This window comes from Lepidothrix coronata, unplaced genomic scaffold, assembly GCF_001604755.1.
Source record: "Lepidothrix coronata isolate B3197 unplaced genomic scaffold, Lepidothrix_coronata-1.0 Scaffold255, whole genome shotgun sequence".
In the NCBI taxonomy this organism is placed as follows: Eukaryota; Metazoa; Chordata; class Aves; order Passeriformes; family Pipridae; genus Lepidothrix; species Lepidothrix coronata.
In genome coordinates, this window is record NW_016690435.1 from 670,645 (window position 1) to 696,975 (window position 26,331).

Below are 26,331 nucleotides of genomic sequence, written 5' to 3' on the forward strand. Positions count from 1 at the left end.
AGAACAGCAGTACTGCTGCTGGAGTAAGCAGTGATCTCTCAGCTTTTTTGGATCTCAAAAAACAGTCTCTTCTGCAAGCCTGGTAGCATTATAGATGAGATTTCCAAGGAGATGAGAATACCACATTTAATCCTTAATTAGGTTCTTGGGTACCAACAAAGCAGCCTGAACCTGGGACTTCTTTTCATACGATGAAGCCAGAGAAGCAAACTTAGAGGTGTTCTGTCCTTGGGCCACCTCAGGTCTGCCCCATAGATGGCTGATCTCTGTTGTACCACTAGGGAAACTGGGGAAGCGCTGACAGAGGTCTCCAGGAAATTGCTGCTTGGAAGACACAGGAACTCAGTCCACCAGCTGTGCAGACTAGGTGAGGGGATGCTAGAGGAGAGTCTAGGGAAAGAGCAAGGTCTGTCATAGCTGGTATACATGCAAAGTCTGCCTGCCTGTCATCTCTCTCTCTTCCCCTAACCTCTTGTAGTTGTTTTGTTATCTCACAAGGATTCATATATTGCTTTCCCTTAGAAGGGACCATGATGGGGAATTCTAGGGCTTTTGAGTCACACTTTTCCAGACCTCTTAAAAGACTTGATGCACACTGGTCCTCTATCTCCCTTTGTCTCTCTACAGGAGCATGTCCTGACATCTGTGTGCATGGAAGGAACTTGAGAAACTCTCCACATGCCTCTACAGCAAGCAGAGGTAGATATTGCACACTAAAGACATGGACAAACTCTCATGTAGTTTAGGTTGGTGCTTTACCACATCTGTATCCTCTCCCAGCTGAAGCTGTGCCTTGTCACCAAGTGTTGTTGCTCTGAGGAGCTGCCATTTCGGCCCATTTATGCTCCAAGACCTATCAGAGGAAGAGCAGGCCACTCCAGCTCAAGACTGGGACATGGAGGACCCAAGGCTGCTCTTGGCTCTGCTGTGTGACTTGAGATCTTGCTTTGCCCTCCCTCCGTGAGCTGCACTCCAGGATGACAGATGCAAAGGACAGATCATGTTCTTTGAGGCAAGACTCCCAACAAGGCATGAAAGTGTTCTTGCAGTTGTCTAAGGGAAGATGGGGGGAAGAGCTGGTGCAGGCATTGAGAGGTGCCTCGGATTTGGCTGCTACTGCTGCTGCCAGTGTGTCTTCCCAGCAGAAGGATGTTGCTAAGTTCCCCATACAGCCCTGGGAGTGTGTCATTCTCTGGTGGGTGGTTGTAAAAAACTGTTTGAGAAAGTTTCAAAAGAAGCTTAACAACAGTGAGAAGAGCTGCAACTCCATGCAAATAGCCAAGGCCCATTTGCAAAACACGAATGCCACATCTGCTCCTAGCAGAGATCAGCTGACAGTGGCAGGAACTCTGTCATTTCTTCCCTAAAACCGGGAATTATTTGACTTAAAACTTGAGCCAAAGGGTTTTGTCCTCAGATGTGTCAGTTGATCAGAAACAAGGCAAGGGGAAGATAACACCCCTGCCATTGGCCGCTAGTGACAGGCTCAGTACTGACATTCTCATGGGTTTGGGAAGGGAGATGTAAGGCAGGGTAAAAGTCAGAGCTGACCAAGTGCTCAGTGCTTTTCTGTATCAGGACACCCTTGCCAGTCCATTAGGTGATGTGGAGACATTCCCATTCTGTTGAATTTGCCAGTAGGAGATTTTTGAATAAAATCTAGAAATGACAATAAATTTCGGATTCCAGAGAAGTTAAGGGCCACCAAAGAGAGCTACTTAAGTTCTCCTGTTATTTATTCTGGACTCCTACTTCCAGCAGGGCTTCTTATCTTTCTCAGTCTCTTGCAATTATGGAGTACTTCCCCAATGCTATAGTTCATAAACTCATTTCTCTCTGTCTTCTCTGCCTCTCCCTTTTCTTTCACTTTCTCTCTCCTTTACTACAATCTTGAATGGCATAGCAATTAGCAACCTTTGTCGTCTCTGCATTTGACACTCTTCAACTCCAAGATAAGCAGCTACACATAAAATGAAAATATCAATGCTATCCTAAGCATCTGCATATGCAGAGAAAGTATCATTGACCTCCTTAATGACTGGTATAAATGCAGGCTTAGTCTTCAGGGAAAACCTTGACTTTTATTGCTTGGTGGCTCTTCTTGCTGTGATTCTTGGTGTTGTCCTGTTCAACTGGACATGATGATCCTTGTAGGTCCCTTCCAATGCTGGATATTCTACGATTTTCTTTCCAGAGACTCAGTTCCAGTCCTCGTTTGTTCCAGAAGACTGAAGCATGAGACAACCAACAAGTTAGTGGGTTGCCTGTCAACAATATTTTCAGCCTCTCCTTTACACTCTTTACTTCCAAAGACTGGTACCCAGCTTTGGCACATGGAAGCAGGTAAACCTAGTTACACTCAGGGAATGGCAGTGGTGAGATCTCAGTTTGCCATGTGTTCCATACTGTCATGAATAGACTGCTCTTCAGTCATCCACCTTTCTACTTTAGAGCTAAACAGGTATCCCTATGCAGCAGACAAATCTTCACGTGCCTGTAAGGCAACAGGTTTTAAACATCTTTCAGTTCAAACCCATGATCCAATACAATAACTACCACCCGTCCACCATATTAACCATTTGATTTCAGAAGTAAAAGTTCTAGTTTTGAAAAAAGACTGTGTTTTCCACACCAGGATATCAGCCTTGATTTCTAGTCTATGAATCCCTGAATTTCATTGGAGGACCTTCACATGGTTTTGGCTTGCAGACATATGTCCTGGATATCAGGCTGGCTCCACGTGGGTAGGCTATGTTTCTTTGTAGCTGTCATACAGCCCTGCTCCCAGAAGCTGTTGAAAAGCTTGACTTGCCAGAGGGACAGGGTGGAGACCCTAGGCCATAACTATAACTGTGTCACCTAAGTTTTTTGGGTTAACAGGTGTCTTTATACCCTTGTTTACTTAAATTTCAGTAATTTCAGCAATGGTCATATCCAATGTTCTGTATTATTAAAAACGTTCCTTTTAAAATATAGATAGGTTTTCTAAGTGCAAACAGGACCTCAGGGCACATTGTTTCAACAGACGTATTTCAGCTTTCATGCTTTGCTGTAGGTATCACTCTACCATGCTTTAGGCAACACCATGTGCATATTCCACCTCATCTGCCTGTACATCACAGAAAAAAGTGCTCACTGGGATGCAGTAGTTGGAGGTGTTAATGGAAACATGTCAGGTGCCCCCTTCCCAGCTCCCCATATTCCCCCAAGAATCTCTGTTCTTTGATGAGGCATTGAAAAGTACAAAATTTCTATTGCAAAATGCAAACACAAGAGTAAATCACAATAAAATGTTAATGGAAGCAAAGAATAAAGTTAGCCATGAGAAATGCTCTCCCTAGGTGAATATCCCTATGACAAGAAGTGGTCGATATCCCATTGGAATAACCTTTCCAGCAAGGCTCAGTTTTGAATAAGCTTCACGTTGCCCTTGCTACTATGAAAGGAAATCACTTCTTTAGTAGGGAAGAGAAAATTGAGCTCTCTTCTTGTCTGTAATTGAATTAGTCAGCTGCCTTTGCAGGTGCCATAGTAGGAATCATAGTGTTAGAAAGGAACAGCTGAGCTGAAGAATGAAGATAGTAGCATTAGAGCTGAAAACCAAAGGCATTCTCATCAACATATAATCCTAGACTTATATAATTGAATATATAATCCTGTGACTGTAAGAAGTCATACAAGAACAGCTTCAAGAGGATTATCATTTCCTACGTACACTCAGACATCTCCTCTCTGCTGCCCCAGACAGATTAAACAGTGATTTTTCAGACCAAAGCTAGGAGAAATGCGCAGAGATGACTACAAAATGAGCACAGACCTACAAAGGAATTCAGATCTATAGGGCTTCTCTAAGAAACCTGTTCAGAGTTCCTCAAGCGACTGGGAAGTGTCCCATCCATTTCACCTAGTTTCAGATCAAACCCCAGAAAAGCCAGAACTGAATAGGACACCATGGGGAGTCGACCCCACTTGGGGCCAGCCAGTAGACCTCACAAGCCCCATTGTCAGCAAGTATCAAAGAGCAACCATCCTTCAAAGGCTATAAAACACTGATGATGTAAATTTACACCCCTTCATCCAACTTGTATGCAGGGTCACAATGTCAATAAGGGTTTCAGATACTGCTGCATGAAAGGCAGGGAGACTACACAATGATGGATGGAAATCAGCCTTGTTTTACTCAAATAAGCACAACTCTTTCTTTACCCTTCCAGTGGCATATCTGCAAAATTGAAACCTTTAGGGACCAGACAGGGAGAAACAAAGCAAAGAACTGTCTGGGAAGATGTGCGCTTGCACATAATTTAGGACTCTTCAAAAGCACTGGGAATATGAAAGAAGGCAATGTAGTCTCAAATTGCCATAGACATGCCTTTCATTACTTTCCTTGCTGTGGGCAAGGGCCCAAACCTTAGTTCTCTCTCACATGAGGAGTTACAGAGAAAGTAAGATGATTTTTGAAGAGCACTGATGTGACTCAGCCTAATTGCTCCAACAGCAGCAATGGCACAGAAACCCTGGAGATCGCTATCATGACCTGGTGCTTTGCTTCAAGCCACATGCTGCAAATAATAATACCACTTCTTCCTAGTGAAGAGCTCATATGAAAGGGGATTGTCTGGATTTTGTCTGGGATAGAGTTCATTTTCTTCTTAGTAGCTGGTACAGTGTTGAGTGTTGGATTTAGGATGAGTACTATACTAATGTTTTAGTTGTTGCTAAGTTGTGCTTAACGTAATTTAAGGACTTTGGAGTGTCCCCTGCTCTACTAGTGAGGAGCTGCACAAGCAGCCAGGAGGGAGCACAGCTGGAACAGCTGACCCGAACTGGCTACAGGGTATTCCATAGCATAGAACATTATGCCCAGTGCATAAACTGGTGGGAGCTGGCCAAGAGGGGTGGATTGCTGCTCTGGAATGGGCTGGGCATTGGTCAGTGGATGGTGAGCAATTCTGTGCATCACTTATTTCTCTTGGGTTTTATTCCTCTCTCTCTTGTCTTTTCATTATTATTATTATTATTGTTATATTATACTATTTTACTTTATTTCAGTTATTCAGTTATTAAACTGCTCTTATCTCAACCCACAGGTTTAATCTTTTTCCAGTTCTCTTCCCCCACTAGGGTTAGGGGGAAGGAGTGAGTGAGAGACTGGATGCATAGTAGTATTTAGTTGCCAGCTGGGGTTAAACTACAACAGGGATTCATTCCAGCCTGGTGAGACAGCTTCTGCTCATAGTAGGAATTTGACCTTACTGCTATCTCACTGCTGGGCTTAGGACCCCCTTCTGTCTTGGACATTGGAGAGGCAGCTGTGCAGAATATTTTTTTTCTGCAGGTTGCTGTTCCCAGTCTCCACAGCATCCCCTTTTCCCTGCACAGTGCTCTTTGGCATGTTACCTAACACTGGTCTGCAGAACAGAAGTTTCAGTCTCCAGTCCTGCTGGAGTCCAGCACAAACCAAGGCACTTCTAGTAGTGTGCACACCACTAGCAATCTGTCCTGCTGCCCAAGGCTGACAAAATCACAGACAGTTTTGGCTGTTCCACACCACGTACCAAAGATGGCAGAAGGTGTTCTATCTTCAAAACCTCCTATTTCCTGGCACTCCATTCCTTCCTCATCATCCCAGATGTCTCTTGACATTTGAAGGCCCTGTTTCCGGCTGGTACCAGTGTGTGGGACATATTTGCTCACATTCTCTGAGAGGGTATATGAAGTAGATAGTTTTTTTTCACTCTCCAGCATGCAGACACCACAGACCACATCTTAAATCTGTCTCAGATGGAGGTTTAAAATGGCACAGAGACATTTTCTGAGGGAGTCAGGGACAGGGTCATGCAGTACCCACTCCCATGAAGAATGGTGGAGCTGTGCCCTGTGAGAGTGATTTCCCATCTCTGCAAGTTTTGCGTACGGTGTTCCTGTTGGCACAAGGAACCACAGGGTAACTCCAACTGAGCAGGAATAACTCTACCTATATACAAAGAAGAAATATTTCCTCCATCAGCAAGAGAGCTTTTCTGTAGTGGGAGATAGAAATGTAAGCAGAAGTGCAATATATCTTACCTGCTACTTAGAATGGTTTTGGGACTGGCATCCTTGCTACTGTGAGAACCTCCTTTTTGAATTGAAAGGGTAACAAAGCGTCTCAGAGCACCCTGTAATAACATTTGTATCCTATTCCAAAAAGTGTTAGGGCTTGCCCCTTTGCTGTTTTCTAGTGGAGCAGAGAAGTGTGGACAATTAGCTTGGTGTTGCTAGGATGCTCTTGATAACGCCTGTATCTCTTTTACAGCCACCAATACTAGTCCAGGAAGAGGATCCCTATTGTACTAGGAGCACTACAAATCAAAGTTAACACACTTGAAATTACAAGAAAAATTCATGAGCCTGGCCCCAAGGACTTACAGCTAAAAAAAATTGAGAGATAGAGAGGGAGTAGACAGTGGGAGGGTGCTGGTCACTAAGGCAGACTGTTGCTTTAGACCTCTGGCTGTGTAGCTATCATGAAACCATTAAGCACTGAGCAAATAATGAAAAGAGTTGTTCATGAATATTTTAACGGAATATTTTCACAGAGGATGTATTTCAGTCATGAAATATGTATTAGCCCAGTGGGGCAAAGAGATAGCACGGAGAGACAGAAAGAAGGGGGAGGAGGAGAGGAGAGCAAGTAAACTCTGAAATAATTAATTATCAAATCCTTCTCCACGTGAATGACTTCCTGTTGAACTCTTCTGATGGACAAATGCAACAGATATATCAGACCAGGATAGGCTTTGGGTCTCACTAGTGCAGCCCTGCTTTAGTAGCTCCACCATTCCACTGTGAAAGATGATACTTGCTCATCGACATGGTTTATATCTCTGCATCCAGACTCTCACCCTGCTTACTTGCTGCCACTACTTGATGTAGCCCATCCCCTTCCATAGCCTTTTGTGCTGCTGTGTGAATCAGATGGGTCTGTTGACCTCAACAAGAGGTAGGAATCACTCTGAACAAGTTCTGAGGACTTGGTCCCCCAAGGCAGACCAGATCTTCCTTTGCTCTTCATCTCTCACTGAGGAGGAAGGTTTTAACAATGGTTTGACATTGCCTGCCCCTTACCTCTGTTCACAGCTGGCTGAACTCTTGGGAAAACCCTGTCACAAGCAACTTCAAGATAATATGTTCCTTAAGCTGTAGATCGCTAAGCACTGCTCCAGGCTGAGATGAAGCCCAGGAGCTCAGCCCACAATGCCTGGGCACTGATTCTTGGAAGATGGGGGAGGCAGAGAGCACTGACTCGTTCGTATACTGTCAAAAGCTCAGATGATGAATGGCAACTCATGCTATAGTGGTGTGGCATTCTGATCCCTACCGTGAAAAGCAATGTCCTGTATTTAACAGGCATGGAGGGTCTTCAGCTGGATTTTGCAGAAAAAGCAAAAGCAGGCTTATAGCTTTCCTCTCCCTGCCTGTATGCGACGGAGTAGTCTTGGGCATGAGATAACCCAACTACATGTGAAAGAGATTTCCTCTGTAGAGGCTGCCATCCTGCCAGATGCCCAGGGTAGCACACCCTACTCCCTTACCTTAAAAGGAAGGGACTGCAGAGCAACAAGCAAAGTCCCTTCGAACAAAGGGAACCTGCCCTGACTCTGAGGTTTGCATTTGACAGGACTAGTCCTGTGTTCGCCCAGGGTGTCCTGCTAAGGTTTTTATTCCTCTTCACAGAGTGCAGCATATCAGTCGCATCCTCCCACACTAAATGTGTTTTCCTGCCTCTCCGCAGCAGTTCCACTTGGTGCAGGGTGTGCAGTCAGGGCCATGCACACAGACACACAGCCCTCCTGATGACAGGGACCTGGCACCTGCAGCTGCTCTTCAGGCTTGACCCGCCTTCTGCTAGACAAGCCAATAGACTGGAAGAGGGGAGCTTTTGATTTTGCTTCTTCATTACTTTTGGCATACACAGCAATGCCAATTAAATCATGGGGAACAAGATACTTGCTAGATGTATGCAACAGAGTAAAGGAGAGGGAAAGAAAAAAAGAAGCAGACCATGTCTTTATTTGTACAGTCTGGAATAATTTGATATTGGAAAACATTTGCAGGTTGTTGATGACTCCTTAGAACCACTAGGAAGGATCCTTATTAACAATCTCTGCTCTCCCTGTTGGACAATGAGGACTTATGTGCTAATGGGTTTCCAGTGAGGAAGAACTGTACCCCTGGGAAGCAGTTTGTTAAAGGGAGAAGAGACCTTTGGAATGGCCTCTTTCTTTTCACCAGCTATCATCAAAGCAGCATTCTGACTGTGGGCCCAATAAATCAAAAATAAAATGGTCCCAGAATGCCAAAGTAAGAATTGTTCCAGCTCTGCTTCATCCTGCTCCATTCTCTTAGTATGGCAAGAGGAGATTCAAGGAGCAAGCCTGGCATGAAAACTATATTGTAAGATGGTTGGAGCAGGCATTAGTGAGATGCAGGAGGAAAAGAGAGTACCAAAGTTAAAAAATCCTTGTTGATCCATGCCTCAAGCCAGTTTGCTTTCTTCCTGGGGGCAGGAATGGGAGCTGACTCAGGCATGATGGAAGCACATTAGCAGGATGTTCCTGCCATCATAGAAATTAAACCAGCAGCCCTGTACTGCAAGGCCTACAGACTCCCTCATTTACTCCTTTTTAACACACTGCAGTTGTGATGTCTCATGGGTCTTTCTATGATGCTAGCAGACAAACTGCATTGGGAGAGGCTGTTACTTGTGCTTGGGCAGGTGACTCACTCCTCAGCAGCAGCTTTTCTGGAGAACTCCCCTTATATGTCAGCAGCTTTCTTCCCTGCTCACTGTGCAGTGGAAGGATGGGCAAAGCCTGTCTAGCTCACTATGGCTGCTGCTGGGCAGCTGCCACTCCTGGGAAGATAGTGCTGCTGCCTGAGTGTCTTTTGTACACCCACACCCCAGCCCTGCTGAAACACTCAGTGGAAGAATGCAGAATACCACATCTTCCACTCTTCAGACGACTTGCACCCAATTTAAAAGGGTGGATATAGTAACCACAAAGGGCAAAAGTAGGGTTGATGTTTGCATAGCAGAAAGGGAGAATGAATCAGGACCAGATGGGCAACAAAAGGAGCAGAAATAAGCAGAAAGAGAAGGTTAAGAAGTCTATGGGAGAAGTAATAAAGCTCTTTGATAGACCCACACACATACACACATGCAAGTCCTGCCCCACTGAAACACAGCACCACCTGCGTGGGAGTCCTGTAGTTGTAGGAGGGAGGACTTTTGTGCACAAGAGATTAGAGGCAAGTATCTGCTGGCATGACAACACTGTGATGTGTTTCTGCTGGAGAACATGGAGTTCTTGTCTTGCAGCTGCTGAGTCATAGGAAAGACAGAGCAGTCATTTCAGGGTGTTGACAACTTAATACAAGGTTAGACCTTCCATTTCCATGCCAACAGTGATGGTGACGAATACAAATTAGTTGTTCCAGGTCAGCTGATGAACTTTCCCCATAATGAAAAATTAGATCTTGTTGAGTCTTCCTGTACTGAGTACGGAGTTGAATCCAGAGATTCCAGAGCACATCCTCCAGTTTCTTCAGCCTGTGCAGAGGTGTTACTGGCATTAGTAGATGCTAGTGGATATCTGGGTAGGATACCTGTCTTTACAGCACACTTAATTCTCCTTATTCACTTTCCTCATCCAAGGATTGTTTTGAGGACTAGGCACAAAGGATGGAGAATATGTTCTTTGTAGTGCAGTGATTACACTACCTAATGCAGTTACTAAGTCTCCCCCCCCAGAACAAGAAGCCTCGACAGGAATAATTTCCCTTCCAGCCTAAGTGTTTTCCCAGGTACTAAAGGCAGTCTCAGGTCTGCCTCCAGCAGCAGATGCAAAATACCCTGTAGATCCAGAATATCTTTTCTCAGGAGTTTGTTCACTCAAACCTCCCAGCTTAAACAAGAGAAGCAGCTTCCTCAGAATGATCACATTTATTCAGAAGCAACGTGTTGACTACTGAAAAGCAATTAAAAGTTGAATGCGTAATGACTCAAATGAGAATTTAGGCACCAAAGTTTTGTTGATTGGTTAAGACTCTGTGTGCATATATGTATATAAGGATGTCAGAAAAGAGTTTCTTTGAGATTTCTTGTATCAGAAGGTTTTCAAAAACATTTTGAAAAGGCTGTAGCATCCCATATCTATACATTTTCAAGCAGAACAGAACAAATCTCTTTTTTCAACTGGAAGGAAATTTTTCATCTGCAAGGTTTAGTTAATGTATATATATATAAAAAACTCAGAGAAGCGCAAAATTAAAGTGAAATATTTCAGAATTATACTTTAAAATAAGCACTATATAAAATACTTAAATAATTTCCATGATTTAAAAAAATAATTGTTGAACATTTATGTTCAACATCTTTTTTGACACTATTTTCTGCCCTTGGTCAGAAAGAAATGTCACATTTCATGCTCACACCCTTGCCTGTGTCTCTGTTTAATCTTGAATGGAATTTGATTTGGTTTAAAATTATTACAAGATCTCTCTCTTCTTCTTTTCTTCTCATCTGGAGCTTTCAAAACATTCCTCCTGAGTTTTTATCTTCTGGAATGTCACAGCTATATTTTAATGGGACTTTGGTCAATTTGGGTTTGTTTTGCCCTGTAAATATGGGATCTATTGTAAAAGTAGTGATAATATTTTAAAATGGAAGAGAGATGAGAAAGACAAAATTTTGTTTTATAAGAAGTATATCTATAAGAAAAGCAAAAATCCACTGCCTTATTCCCATACTTGTTACCAGATCAATAGTTCCAGGGGAAAAATAGGAACAGAAATCTAAGAGAAAACCCAAGGGAGCGCACAGTTTGCAATGCTATTTGTGTACTTTTTGATCAAGATTAAACAGACTTTTTTGATCTAAATGTGGTGACTTTAGCTCTTACACTAAATAGGTGCAAATTTTGTGTTGGCAAAATCAACACTCCTTTGTTAAATAAATATAGTAATATATTAGCATAATGGATTAACTGAGCATATCATCTTGCATTATAAACCAACAGCATTGAACTGAACTCTACAAAGAATAGGTGAAAATTCTGGGCCAGACTAGGGGTCCATCCAAGCCAATAACCTGCCTCCAGTGGTGTCATAAGCAGATAGGAAGAGAGGATTTTAAGAACAGAGTAAGCATATGATTCTGTAATACTTCTGTGATGTTATTCCCAAATAATATCCATGATAAAATTGATAAATTTATATCCATTGATAAAATTTAATTATTAAGTCAGAAAAACAACTTCTGATAGAATTTTACCTTTGAGATGGTCTCTTTGAACTTTGCTGCTGAGTTCAAAAAAGGAAAAAAATACAAGTTCACTTTTCCAATATTAGAGGTAGCAGTATATGGAGATGACAGAGTCCTTTATGCTCTTCTTCAATGTTTTTCAGGGAATCAAGCATCAAAAAAAAAAAAGGTGCATGGAATTAAATGAATTAACCAAACTAAAACATTTTGTTTTATAGAGGGATGACATGTTAATCATTTTAATCAGAAAAGAAAGGTAGCACATTAACTTTTTTAAACCAAATCAAGAAACCTAAGTGTCTACCAGAAGGAGTTAATTTTGCCCAGGGTTGTTCTCTATAACTGCTCACAGGGAATCCCAGAGCTTTGAGGCACCCGAAACAAGGCTTTCATGACATGCAACAGGGTTGGTTGATGTCCTCTGGGCTAGGAGCCAAAGTCAGGAGGCAGGAAAGTTCTGACTATGAGAGTAAATAGCTTCTGCTGGTGTCAGGGAATTGTGGTGAGTAGAAAGAGAAAGAACTGAAACATCTTCAGTCCTGCTTTTCTTCTGTGGGCTGGGCTTTGTGGGACCATACCTGACACTTCCTGCTCGCCCTTGGGAATGCAGACCACCAGCAGCTTTCAGGGGCTGAATTTAGGACTCTCTGCTATTTAGCTATCTTACAGGTCTATCATGTACATTCCTGATGTAATCAAGCATTTCCTTTCTGGTACAATGGTTACACATGTAACCCATATACTAGAGTAGGGAAACTTGCAGCTTGTGTTAATTTTTTGTGGCCTTTGCAATCATCTGCTTATCCATCTGTCCATCAGTGTTCACTGATAACAATACATTGGCTATTTTTTCTCATCAAGTAAGCAGAGCAAGTAGGGCTCCTGCAGTGGTGAAATCTATTTGTTGTTCACATATGCAGGGTGGAAGGCCATTCATTCCTCATGCTGGGCAGATTTTCCCCAGCATCCAAGCTGAATGGACACATAGGCTATCTGGCATTCCTGCAAGGGCAGGTTCCTGTCAGTGTTTCCTACTGTGTCAGATGCATTCTTCTAACAGCAGACCCCAAATTAATCTAGAGTCACTTTCCTCTCAAGATTCCTAAACAAAGATCCTTGAATCTTTTTAAAAGCGAAGTCTTTCTTTGCAGGGAAGAACAGCCTAGTTCATACTCTAAAAGGTAATGTATTGCAGAGTTAACTGATATGAAAAGCTCTGGGAGTGCAAACTGATTTGCCTCTTAGAGAAATACAATTAAACCAGCAAATACTCTGTGTCCTTTGTGATTTAGTTAGATTTCTTTCTGATTGATTTTAAAATAAAAGAAGTTTAGTGGCTAAGTGTAGTGGATTGACTGTGGCTGGACACCAAGTGCCCACCCAGCTGCTCTGTCACTCCCCTTCCCAGCTAGAAAAGGGGAGAGAGAATAAGGTGGAAAATGACCCATGGGTTGGGATAAGGCAGTTTACTAAGGCAAGAAAAAGCAAAAGCTTGCATGCACAAAAGCGAAGTGGAAAATTACAAGGTTTATTCTCTACTTCCCATCAGCAGCAATGTCCTGCCATATCCCAGGAAGCAGGGCTTCAACAACACGTAATGGTTTCTTAGCAGGCAGCCATTGGAAACAACAAACGTCCCCGTTCCTGCTCCTTTTCTTAGCTCTTGTGTCTGAGCTGATGTCATATGGTATGGAATATCCCTTTGGTTAGTTTGGGTCAGCTGGCCTGGTTGTGTCCCCTCCCAGGATCTTGCCCTCAGTTGGGGAAGGAGTGTTACAGTGCTGATGCTGTGCTCAGCAGTAGCCAAAACACTGGTGTGTTATCAATGCCTTTCTAGCTACCACTGCAAAGCAGAGCACTATGAGGGCTGCTATGAAGAAATGAACACCATCTCAGCCAGACCCAATACACTGTCCTAATCCATGAAGTGTGGAGAGGCAAATTTTGTCTTGATCCGCAAGCACATACAGGAGAAAAGTTCAGAAATAGCTAAAGCGAGATTACGAGACAAGCGAGGTCAAACATTGGTGTCCTAAACGATAATTTAACTTTATTATCTATGAAAGAGGAGAGAAAGGAGGAAAATAGGGAAGTAGGAAAAAGCCAAGAGCAATTAAAAAAAAGCAGAAGATAGTCACCACCATGGGTCCTGCAGCCTCCCGAAGACCTGTTCTTCAGTCCTGTGGTGAGGGTGATCTCCACTGGTATAGGTCAGGTGTTTGCTTATATAGAGTCTGGGCAGCAGACTTTACGATAGGCAATGGCAATGGCATGTCTGCCACATAGCAATTACATGTTTACTGCATGTAGGCACTGGTGTCCATGCAGCATTTGCCTGATGCCCTTAAAATTTATAACCTGAAGCATTGGTATCCATGCAACGTTCATGTGATCTATCTTGTGTGTGAAGGTTGAGGTTAAATGAACATCCTGTTTTTGCAACCGCTGTCTAACCAGAAGCCTTTTCCAACAACACCCAGGCAATTGTAAAACAAGACAGTTGTCTATTTTAAAATAGAACAGTCTTCTACAGTGGCATCTGGATACGTTTCAGAAGCCTGAGTTTGCTGAAGCTTCTGCTCATCCTTGCAGGATCACTCCTTTTCTCCATCTCTGCCTCTGTTTCCTTGTTTTCACCTGAAGGTGGTTTGGCTGATTTAAAAATCTGAATAAAAACTGGGCATTAATTTAAATCAAACAAAGGGACCAGAATGGGGATGGAGAGGTTGGAGAGACACTGGTTGATGGAGTGATCCAGGCTCCATGAAGCAGTATGTTCTGTCTCTGGTCACCTGGAGCACTCCCCAGCACAAACAAGGCTAGACTTCAAGTCTCCTCAATACCAAGCCTTACCGTCTGCCTACTAAGGTGCAAATCCTTGGCCACTCCAACAACAGTAGCCATACTGAGATGACTTTGGAGGACATTTGGTCCTAGGGACCTTTCTCTCAACATCTGCTTGTCAGGCATTTTTCACATATACGACTCAAGACAATCTGTGGATCTACCTCAGAGAAGTGGAATTCTTGCTTCCTATTAATCAGCGCTATAGTCATGAAGTTCCTCTGTCTGTCTGCTAAAGACAGTTGCATCACTTATGTTGCCTCTCCAGGAGAGGGGGAGAAAAGTCCATTAAGGTTGAAAGAGAACAAGAAAAGTAATGTAAGAAAACATAAGTTTTGGGGATTTTTTCCCCAGTTTTGTTGGTTTCGTGGACTTCAAGAAAGTGGAAGAATGAAAAGGGGAGAAAGGGTCTTCCCATATGAAAGAAGTAATCTTCATCTTTTGATCTTTGGTGACTTCTGAAAAGTTGAGTTCATTCAAGGTAAACAAGTGGAATAAGTTACCTCACATTCATTGTTGGATGCTGCAGAGTCCACAGGGCCTGATAACTTGTTAGACTACTAGTTAACATATCAAATGACAAAATGTTTCTCGGAAATGTCTTGGGCTGCATCTCCTGCCTAGAAAGATGTGACCAACAGCATCGGTGGGGATTAGACAAATTTGTGGAATTTGCAGGCTGGTCTGGCAAATGGCACTCCAGGAAACAGTCCTCCAGTGACAATTCCATATAACTGATATGGCACTCATGTGCTGGGAAAAAAACAAACCCTCCTAAGGAAACCAGGCTCTGCCAACCACAAATCAGAATGAGCTACTCTGAAAGTCCTCAACACATGAAATTCTGAGTAGATAAACAGTGTATCACAGATTACATGTAGGGAAATCACGGGTGATTGTAATATAAAAAAAAAGTAGATGAGAAAGCTATTGAAATCAACAAACAAGTGAATCTTACCTCAAGAGTTCTTAAACTTATCTCAAAAAATGTTAATGGTCTATTGTATAGGAGACTGTATAATTCTCTTAAACCCCAGAGATCTAATTTCGGCTCAAAAGGGGCACTTGTGAGTGAGAAAATTGAGAGCTCAGAACTGGAGGAACTCATCCTCTGATCAAATCTCTTCCTGTCAGGAGAGAAACCACCCCAGAGGCACTTTTAAACCTGCACTGTCTGTCTTTACCTGTTCTTGTTCTTCCCCAAATTGTGGCTCAGGGTGCCGAAGGCAGAAATGCCCATCATCTCCCTGTCCTACCACCCCTTTCTTGTCTGTTCCAAGCAGGGAAAGTGGGGATCCAGGGCTGAGATCGTCTCCGGCAGCACTAAGCAGCATCTTCCACCCTATCCTGTGGTGTGTGACACATGTTGGAGGGAAGAGCCACTGCTATGAATGTAGAGTACCCACTGACATGGTCTTCTTCCCATCATAAATGAGGAAGAGAACCAGAAGCAGATAGAAGGAACCATAGCAAAACAAGGACAGAGCTGGTGCCTCACCGTGTTCTCTCCCACTGGGTACAGTGGACATTTCAAATTTCAACAGTACCATGTATCTGCTCATCTACCCCAAGGGGTAGTAAATTGAGCCAAAATGATAAGCCCCCAACTTGGAACTGGGGATTGATGCCACCACTCCGCATGAGATATATACTCACGTGGCTTGATGTGTGATCATGTGGCCAGTCCCATGAACAGAAAGGGTCTCAGTGGTGAGATCTGAGATCCACAACTACCTAGGTTGGGACCATGCATTGCACCTTGATACAAATGGAGTTAGGGAGTCATGGAGCAATAGGGTTGGATGTGGACAGAGGGAATCCACTTTCCACACCAACCTTACATAACAAGTTAGAGGTAGAAATATAATGACTGCAGCTTTTCCCCAAACCTCTCTCTAGCAAGTCTTTCAGCAGAGCCCTAACAAAGTCATCACAGGGCCCTGGTTTTCCTTGTGAACAGAGGCACATTTGTGTATAAAGAAATTGACAGGTCAATAACATCTTGCACAACCTTGTACAACTGTTAGACCTTGGCAATCTGTGGCACTGTCCAATCAGTTCCAGTACAGAGCCTGTGACAAGGGTAGGGGCACCACAGGCAGAAAGTACCTTATGATGTCCCTTGAGATGAGGACAACCTCTTGCCACGCACAAAATGGAATCTGAAAAATAGCAATCACTTCCAGATTCTCCTTCCTGACTAATGCTCACATTTTAAACTCCATGTCTTCAAATAAAGAGGAAGCAAACAGCTATCTAAATGGAAAAGTAAAGGAGCCCCTTGCGACTGAAGTAATCACTAATAATTTGTTGATAAACTTCAGTTGTTCATAGATAGTTGCCTCCAGCCTCTAGGCAGATAATGTATATGTCTACATGCGTGGACACAAACCCAAGGCATCTGCATGTAAGTCTGTATGTGTCTACAAACTAGGCTTCACCACCTGGCACCTTTTCCAAATTTTCCTCTCTTTCATCACAAAATGGCAACATCTGCTTAAGGGCTAGAAGCAAAGTGGAGGGGCAAAATCATGTTCTTTACCATAAACATCCAAAATTCCTGTATACACCAGGAAAACAGAATTGCCCTCATATCACAGGCTGAGGTCTCATTCTCTCAAGTGCAATCAAATGAACTGCTGTTGCTGTGGAGCTTGTCTAAAAACATCTCTCTGCATTCTGCTAATTCAGGCCTTTTATGCCTGCTGTTCTCATTATTATGCTCTTGTTTTTCCAAGTGTTGAAATCTCACTCGGACATTTATAGTTTTATCTGTACTCAAATACACAATCAACCGCCACAGGAAGCACCAACCGGCTACTGAATCACATCCTTGCCTGTATTTTCAAATTCCAGCAGAATACATTGATATCAAAATGATCCCATGGCTGAAATCCAAATGTTATGAAAGTTGATCATGCAGAAGAGGTAGACTCATACTGGTCTTTATTTACACCCTCATCTCCCCATTCACACTCTTCTCCTGAACCTGTCATGCATATCCAGGGATAAATGTTGTTCCCAGTATATCCCCTTCCACCAACACAGCATCATTTAATTTGGTGGCTGTAGAAGTGCCATTACTAAGGCCCCTTCTTTTCACCTGCCACATCATCATTCAGAAGCTTGGCAGGATATTGTAAAGGCTGGAAGTTCACATGCTATTGCAGGGAAAAGAAGGGTATGCTCACAAGGAAGGAAATGTCACTTGAAGGGCCAGATGAAGAAATGTTAGGTTAAATTACAGAGGAACCTGAAGTGACTGCACCAGACACAAAGTGGTCACCAGCCTGTCCTTTCTCACTGCTTTCACACAGGTGGCTTTTCCTCCTGCCCACCGTGAGAAACCTGTTGTTTGTTTCACTGCTTTGCTGAGTGCTCATATTGAGGCAGCGGGTGAGGCAGGTCAGAGAGGCCACTGATGGGAAGCAGCAAGTGTATGCTGCAATGCACTCACGTTGCACGATGCTGTGCTCTGCCCACTGAGGGCACAAGCCTGTTTACTAGAATGAGGATTCATTGTTGAAAGAAATCCTTCAGAAGTAAGTTTTCAGACTGGATTTTGTTTTATCCCTCTGAGATGCAGCAGAGCACTTAGGACATATGACAAGAGCCTCAAGCAAGCAGCAGCAGCAGCAACTGCTGTTTATCCAGTTTATCCCCTCTCTATGTGGTAATAAAACTCTGATGACATCTTTTTGTCTCTTCTACTCAAGTTCTCATAGTATGCCAGCATTGCCTCAGGGGAAGTTCCATGCAGGTTAGGCATTTATTTTCTTACCATCCTTATCAGCCATCCCAACTGGATCTCAGTGCTACCAGGCAAGTGAAGATCTTATGCTTTTTATCTCCTAAATTCTTAGGGTGAGGTTGATCCTTCACTGAAAGAAAGACATCAATCCCAAGCAAGTTATCTAGTCTCTACCTATCAACACTGAAGGGTGGGTGGGAGTTTACTGAAGATGACCCACCAATCGGTATTGGACATTGCAGTCTGAAGACTAGATTAGGCTGGGTTGGATGCCTTCCTTTGAAGAAGAAAATAAATTTAAGCATCAGTAGAGATTAAGTCCAGCATTGAGCAAAGGAGTTTTGTGTCTCTGGAAGTGCCTGCATTTCAGGTGACACCTGCTCCCCACTGTTTCCTCAATAAGTTCCAGACAGAGAATGTCTGCTTGAGACTCATGTCCATTTTCTAGGCCATCTTCCCAGCAGAAATGACAGAAGCCTTGTTATGGGTTTACTTGTTCTAAAAATCCAAGTGGAAATTTTCCTTTCCCTTGTCCCGCTGTAAAAGAAGGATGTTGAATGGGGAGGGGGATGGGATGATTGACTATACAAAAGAACTAGCTGGCAGACCTGCATTCCAGACTAATGGCCCATCCAAAACTGCAGGGAGCTGAGAGGAGTTTTTTCTCCTCCTCTTCTTGCAAACTGGGGACACTTCACTTTTTGCCTTAACGGGGGCAAGGTGTGTTAGAAAAGCTTGGAGGCCGTTTTGCTCTCGACCTGGTCATCTGGCTGCTCTCCAGCCTCGACTTGCCTGCGCGCTGCCCTGTCTCCAGCCCGAATCTGCTCAGAATTCATCGTAGAGTTTGTGCTCATCGATGAAAAAGGGGGAGTCCTGTCTACAGCAAGCTGCAGACAGCGTGAGTTTAGTGAGAAGGAAACTGCCCTTCTTTCCCGTGTTCCCCTTCTCCTCCTTAGTGGGAGAAGGGCTTCTCCCATTTTCCAGCTTCTCCCGTGATCCGGGGCCCCACACAGTGGCGACCACCAGTGATCCAACAGCGCCCCCTGCTGACCAACACCAAGCACTGCAGGCTCTGCACCTCCAGCGATCCAACAGCGCCCCCTGCCAACCGTGATTAGAATTGCACAAGAGGACAGCAAAGTATCAGACTCCTTTTTGAAGGGGAGTTTTGGATACAGGATTATTGCTTAGTTGTTTTTGTGTTCTGTTACTGGTTTTTCCAATATATATATATCCTTTAATAAAGGGTTGTTATTTCTTCCTTTTTCCATACTTCTTCGATTGGAGCCTCTTAATTTTGGCTTTACAATTTCTGAGAGAGAAGAGTTTGGTCTACCTCATAACTCATCCTTCTTAGCAAAGCACTCTAGTCTCTTTAAACTGAGACAAGCCTCCAGAAGAGCTCTTTGCTGTCTGAAAGGCAAGTTACCACATGCTGAAGTTTCTGTTATACTGTGGACATAATGGAATTTGCAAATGCCTGACAGAGCAAAGAACAATTGGTCATTTAGTTCACCATTTCTGCCAGTGGAGCTGTTTGATGGAATTCCATGGTACCTTTGATGCTCTTCTCAGGACTGAAAACTCTTCTGCCATGTCCCAGCCCCTGCACTGGGTGTCTGCCAGCCCCCTGCTTTCTCCAACTGACTGGCACCTCCCTGCTGTCATTCATGGTTAGATCTTAACTTCACTTTTTACCCATCCATATCTTTAGCAAAGACCAGAGTCTTTTTCTTGCCACCAGTGGAAATAAAAGGTGGCATAAGCCTGAAAGTAGAATATATTGCCCAGAAATTTGAGATCAGCAGAAGTGCAAGTTAGGCAAGTTAAAAAGAGTAGGCAGAGCTTTTGACTGGAAGAAAGGTAGATGGTACAGGAGCAGAATCATCCTCTGCATGAGTTGCTCCTCATTCTGTGGTATTTTTTTGCATGTTCTTTGAAGAACTAAGACTCAGAGTTTGGCCAGTGGCTGCATGAAGCCTATATATCCCTGCTCTCTGCTGGCCATTTCTTCCCCTGAAACAAAAAGAAATCCTTTCATCACCTGACCAAAGGGGTCAGAATACCCTCTTCTCATCCTACATTGAGTCAATCCTGCTCTCCAGCCTTAGGTAGGTGAGGCAGGATTAATAATTGTGTCCAAGATGTTTCTGTTTCTAGATAGTGCATTTTTTGTGAAGGTATTTTGTGAGTATGATATATAAATCACTGTGGGATGCAGCAGAACTTTTTGGCCTTGCAGCTTGGAGGTACCGTATTCATCTTTTCTCTGCCTGTAAAACATGCAGCCCAGAGACATGATGAATATCTTTTGCAGAAGTTCAACTTGAAACTCCAGGGAAGTTCCTTGGAAGTGTTTATAAACAAGACATTCATTTTGTTAGTTAAACAAAAGAAGATAATCCTTCCAGACTTCCTTACCCCTTTGTCTCCCACCCCCCTCACTTTCCTGACTTACTTCCAAAGCTTCTAAAGAGAGGATTGATTGGAGACTGATATGAGCTAACATTGCTGTTCTCAACTTTGTAGTACCCAGCCTTCGTCACAGCCTGTGCCCAAAGTTGATGGTTATGTCTGGGCATCCAGAGTACACAGGCCAAGGGGAACCAATGGGCAGGGGTAGTTTAAGGACACAAACCTTTTGCAAGAAGAGTATCTTGTCTTCTGGCTGTGCAGGGAGAAACTTGCCTAGTGCTATGCCATGAATTATCCCCCACTTGTAAGTCATCCCATGTCTTGCACTTGTCCCCAGCTCTGTTTATCAAATCTGTTGGTCCCGCTGCTACCCAAGGACTGTATAAATTAATTTATCAGTCACAGGCCACAGTCTCACCAGGGAAGGGAAAAAGCAAATGGATAGAAGTACTATAAAACTCCACAGATAATACAGTTTTGATTAGGAAGAGCACTAACTATTGCAGCCACTTTCAAGCCCATTAGAATAGCTGTTTGTATTCCTTATTACTTAAATTGAGGCACTTAGCTCAAAGAGGCTGTAGTGAATACAGTCCTTTGTTAGTAGGGCATTTGGATCTTCATTCTTGCACCAGTCCTGGCTGCACTACTCTTCAGAATCAAGCATGAATGGTTAGTTACTACCAGCTAAGTATTTAGCCCAGTAGTATTCATAGCTGGGGGTTTCCTTTTCAGGGCAAAGAAATAACAAAAGCCAGTATTGCTATCATGAGTACAGAGCTGAGTCTGGAAAGAGGAGCTTACAGAAATCTATTTCCTGGCTGGGTATGAATGGCTGGAAAAACAGTGCCTTTGTACTATTTGGCACATCAGCCCCAGGGGCTTGGCTAGGGCCTTGGTGGTACATGTTACCCCATCCCTACCTCTAAATGAGCAGAAACTCCTGGGTGGATGCAGGGATTTGTCATCTCAGGAGAGGTATCTGTGTAGACTGCGATGTCCATAGCAGCCAGGCAGCCCAGAGCATGTCCATCATAGTCACTGTGGTTATTCAGGGCAGGGCTGTTTAGTGAAAGGAGGGACAACACAAGACACACATCTGCACTGCACTTGCACTAGTTTACATTCTAGCACACCATAAATGTGACCACAATTTTAACTGAAATTTGGTGGGGTATTTTACTTACTCCATATTTTTATCTGAAATACATTTTTTTCTTGAATTAGCTAAAATTATTTTTTTTCCTATTTCTGAGGAATTTTAACCACGGTGAAAACCTTTCTCATTTGAACCAAAAACATGTCAAAAATGAAGACTGAGTTTGTTTTGATGCCCGAGGTTCCAGTGTTGTGGTTGGCAGCAATTACCAGAGGGGTCTGCAAAAGATATCACTCTCTGTACTTGTTTAATTGTGGGCTTAGGTGGACAGTCCTTTTAAGCAGCCAAGTTTTATCTTTCAGCTAACAGTACCTGAAACACTATGAAGTCAAGCAAACAGCCTGACCACTGTCTGCATTGAGATGTCCTGGTTTCTTTTTAGATTTAGTGACCATTGTTTTCACCTTTTCTACAACACCAAGGAAAAGCTGGTGAAACTGGGTCTGACTTAGTTCTTTGATCTACACAAGACATTTTTTTGTCCCATGGATTTTACTAGAGCACAGACATCCCTGATGTGGAAACACCCAACAGAGTGTCATTTCTTTGTGTCAGGCATCAAGTGGGCTGGATCATAAGTAGCTGGATTAGTACCAAAACCAAGGGACTTTCTCAAAGTGAACAGATATACCAAAGATCTGATCTCTGCTTGAAAAGAAAAAAAATCAAGGAAAACCGTTTATTAGTTGCCAGATGCTAAAATATTAAATTTGGCCTTAGTTGCATTTTGTGTACTAAGTCTTTTCAGATCCATTTAGCTTAAACCTGCAGAAATGCTGTAATTTGCATATAGTGACATTGAGTAGTATGTGATGTTTTTGCTAATTAGGGAATAGCATCAAAGAATTTTCTTAGTAATAAGCAAATTCTTTCAGACTAGTCTTTCACTGATAGAGGATGGTCTCTGTGTTGATAGTTTTTCCATCTCAATGGAAATCTTTCTGAATAGAATAAAGGAGGAATATAAGATTATCCTTCTCATGTGCCTTACCAGTCTACAGTCAAAATTCCATATAGGAGGGATTTGATTTTGCTAAATCATAAAATATGCATTAGGTTAAGAGGAAAAAAATACACTCATTTTAGATAATTTGTTGGAAACTAGAATTTCTGTGAAAGCACAGGCCTGTTCCCCAAGCAAAATCATGCTGAGTCATAATGTCAGGAGATGCAAAATTCAACAAGTTCATGATAGTGTGTGACTAATACAAGTCATGTAGTTTTGGCTGGGTTTTCACAATAGGTCAAATACTTTCACAAAGCTCAAGGCTGTCCTCAGAGAGCTCATCGAGAAAAAACCTTGTTCTTTGAAAGCAAGTTTGTCACTAGGTTGAAGATCCTATCAGGGAAAAGGTTGTTAGTATTTGACAAATCAGCAACCCTTTGGGTTGCTCAACTCATTCTTTTTGGTAGATCCAACCTCTTCTGTTGAAGCAAGCAAGACATACTGACAAATTTTCAGTTTATTCTCCCTCTGAGTTTCCATCTAATTTTAAGTGAAAAAATGCTGGTTTGAAATTCTACAAAGTTTCTTTTAAAAGAGGTAAACCCAAATGTTGCAGAATAACAATGTGACATTTTAAAAATGTAAAATTTAAATGTTCATCATTTTTAAACTTTCCCTCCATTTGGGGGGTTGAAACTGTTTACCTTGGTTTATCCAAAAGCTTAAATAGCTCCAGTGCTGTGCATTTACCTCAGCCTGACAAATCTCACCAAAGTTCAGTAAGTAGAAGCCTTTCTGCTCAAGAGTAGTGATGTGATGGGCAGCAGGTGCTTGAAGACAGTCTTTCAGGAGAGCTGAATGACCAGCTCTTTCTAAAGCTTTCTCTGCTTTCCTTGCCTTTTAAGCAACCCTAACATATAGCCATGATCCCCAAAGTCCCAGGAATTTTTCTGGAAAGGGCTGCTCTTTTGAGTGTTTAGAAGTCCCAGACAAGAAACTCATGAAATCCTTGATCACCCTGCTGAGGGGCTTGGCTGGACATCCTTTGCAAAGTGAGTAGGATGCTTACCCCACCTAAACTAAAGGACATGACAGCAGGCATAAGCCTGGTCTTGTTTATATTTTGCTGGTTTGAAATTATATTTTACCTCCAGCCTGCAGCCTAGTCTGTCTCTCCTTAAATATGTATTGTTTGACATTGTTTCTGCTTGAAACATTTATAAAGCATTATGCCTAAAAAATTAGTTTGATGAATGCAAAGAGATGGTTCTGTTAATAAAGGCATTGGCAGAAAGGCCATAAGCTTTTTTTTCAGTGTGGAAGGTTGTAGTTTGGCTGCTGTAAATTGCTCTGAGTAGCAAGATAGTAAAAAAAAAAAACAAAACAAAAAGACAAAAATAAAGTAATAGATGATGCCGAAGAAGAAACTGTTCCAGCAAATTGAGCATTTGTGGAGATATACAATTAAAGCATTGTGAATTCCTCACTCATTGTAATGAGGGAACAAAGACTGTCTCAGAACTTATGGAGCTCATATGCTTCTACAAGACCTATCTTGTAGGTGACAGATCTGTTACTGCCTGACAGATGACCTTTGCTGATACCACACCATGGTCTATAAAAATGACACCCTCCTCTGAGATGCCATTGGTTCCATCACCATTCTATTGTGTAAATAACCTCATCAGACACAAAAAAAGTGTCTGATTTCTAACCAGTTCACTCTCATATCCCAGGATCATATTTCAGCCAAGAAATTAACATCACACATCACATCTTCATTTCCAGATAAAACAAATAAATATATTGCATTTTTGTTGTTGTATCTCTTGCAGACAAACAAAGCAGTAGCCAAGGGGGACTTCCACCATGCAAGCTCCAGCTCTCGGCGAGCACTCTTCCTGGCTGTCCTGTCCATCACAATCGGAACTGGCATTTATGTTGGGGTGGCTGTGGCTCTTATTGCTTATCTCTCTAAAAACAATCATTTATGAGCCTCAGGAAAGGGGAGAGAACCAGCCTCCCAGCACCTGAACTGCAGAAGTCCCCAGCAGATCAGACTGCATTATTTTCCAAAAAGATCAAGAGACAAACCACCTTCTGGGGACAGGTACAGGATGAGATGGGCTTGTGCATTATTGTAGGGTGGGAAGCTGTTTGGGCTTGGGGTGGTTCCACCATTTGTGATGCACAAGTCTTGCTTTTCTTCATGAACCCCTGTACAAGAAAGAAGGAAAGAATGAAAGAGTAAAAGAGAGAAAAAGAAAGAAAAATAAAAGAAAGAAATAAAAAAGAAAAAATAAAAGGAAAGAAGCTGGGAGAGGTGTGGAGAGGGGTGTTTCGCCTTTGCCTTCTTTGCAATACAGCGTTTGCAAGCAGCTGGCAAATTGAGCTGTTCTCTTAATACCTTCTTGGTGACCTGAACTTTGCAGCCAGCATGAGCTTGTCCTTTGCTTGTTAAGCACAGCACTGAGATCTGGGAAAGCATGGACAGTGGCTGGTTCTATGAAAGAGCATTGTAACAATAGGAGAAAGACTATGGCTTTTTTTGTGTTTTGAATGCAGGACTCATCTGCCTAAGAATGAAGCAGACACCTCAGCATAGAGTGGTATTGCCTACTTTTCTTTTTTGGGGTAGGTTTCCATGGGAGGAGAAAAGGAAATAAAAAGTATATTTCTTTCCCTTCCTTGTTTTTGGATTAAGGTGTGACACACAGGTCCACTCAATAAAGAACTGCTGAGGTTACTGCATGATTTGGCTCCATAGACTGAGTGCAAGGTTGAAGAACATGAGATCTGTTGTAAAATGAATTCCTGCATCCAGTCACATTGTGATAATAGCATTTTCCTGTGGCATATTGCTCATTTGGGTTGCTCTACCTTACTGTGGAGACCTGCATAGCGGTCAGTGCAAGAAACTTAGGGGAAAAAATGTAAACTGAAGTACTAATAAATTTTTTAATTAAAAATCATAGTAAAGCATGGGAATTAACCAGAGGAAGGAATGCTTCATATACTTCCGAGGTCCTACTCATATACAGAGCAGTGAAGGAGACCATTCAGAGCTCACAGCTCATCTGTGGCCCAGGGACACTGCGTAGCCATGGAGAGACAAGCCTGTCCCTCGATAAGCAGAGCAATGGTACATTGTAGGGTGTACCACTAAGGGTGTATCAGCATAGATACGTATGTAGCTACACAGATATACACAGAGAGGAAAACCAATCAAGTCAGTAACCATTTTATTACTCACTGTGTTTTACAAACATAATTTCTTTACCCATGAATTTCATCAAAGACCTTTTTCTGCAATTCAGTATTGTGTGTCATCTTTGCTCTGGGAAAGGTTTTTTTCTCCTGTTTTGGGGTTGGTATTGTTTTGTTTTTAATTTGACCTATTTTAGTTTAAATGGGAGGAGAACAAACACATCCAAACATATTTTTCTGGTAGTTTATTAAAACACATGAAATACAGCTACTGTTGCTCTGTGTGACACTTACTTTGGGCAGATGTGAAGCATTAGACAAGAGTTAAACTTGTCCCAGTACCCCAAGTTCAGCTAGCTGGAGAGGTACTCTGTACAACTACATGAAAGGAGGTTGTAGCCAGGTGGGCATCAGTCTCTTTTCCCAGGCAACCAACATTAGGGCAAGAGGACACAGTCTTAAGCTGTGCCCAGGGGAGGTTTAGGTTAGACATTAGAAAGAAGTTCTTCACAGAAAGAGTGACAGGACAGTGGAATGAGCAGACCAGGGAGGTGGTGAAGTCACTGTCCCTGGAGGTGTTCAAGAAAAGACTGGAGTTGGCACTTAGTGCCATGGTCTAGTTGACATGGTGGTGTTAGGTCATAGGTTGGACCTAAATGATCTCAGAGGTCTTTTCCAACCTAGTTGATTCTGTGATTCTG

General features: G+C 42.7%; 1 protein-coding gene across 2 annotated transcripts in view; it reads left to right on the forward strand.

Annotated features, from left to right (window-relative positions):
• SYNDIG1 (synapse differentiation inducing 1) overlaps positions 1 to 25,809 on the forward strand; it is a 75,628-nt gene extending 49,819 nt beyond the window's left edge. Inside the window, exon 4 of one of the 2 annotated variants that reach the window (XM_017835346.1) lies at positions 24,259 to 25,809. In XM_017835346.1, the coding sequence (XP_017690835.1) occupies positions 24,259 to 24,417 (159 nt within the window). In that variant the 3' untranslated portion in view covers positions 24,418 to 25,809. Of the gene's footprint in view, positions 1 to 627; positions 677 to 24,258 lie in introns of those variants that run through there. The other variant, XM_017835347.1, reaches the window with a different exon arrangement.
• The last annotated feature ends 522 nt before the right edge of the window (positions 25,810 to 26,331 follow it).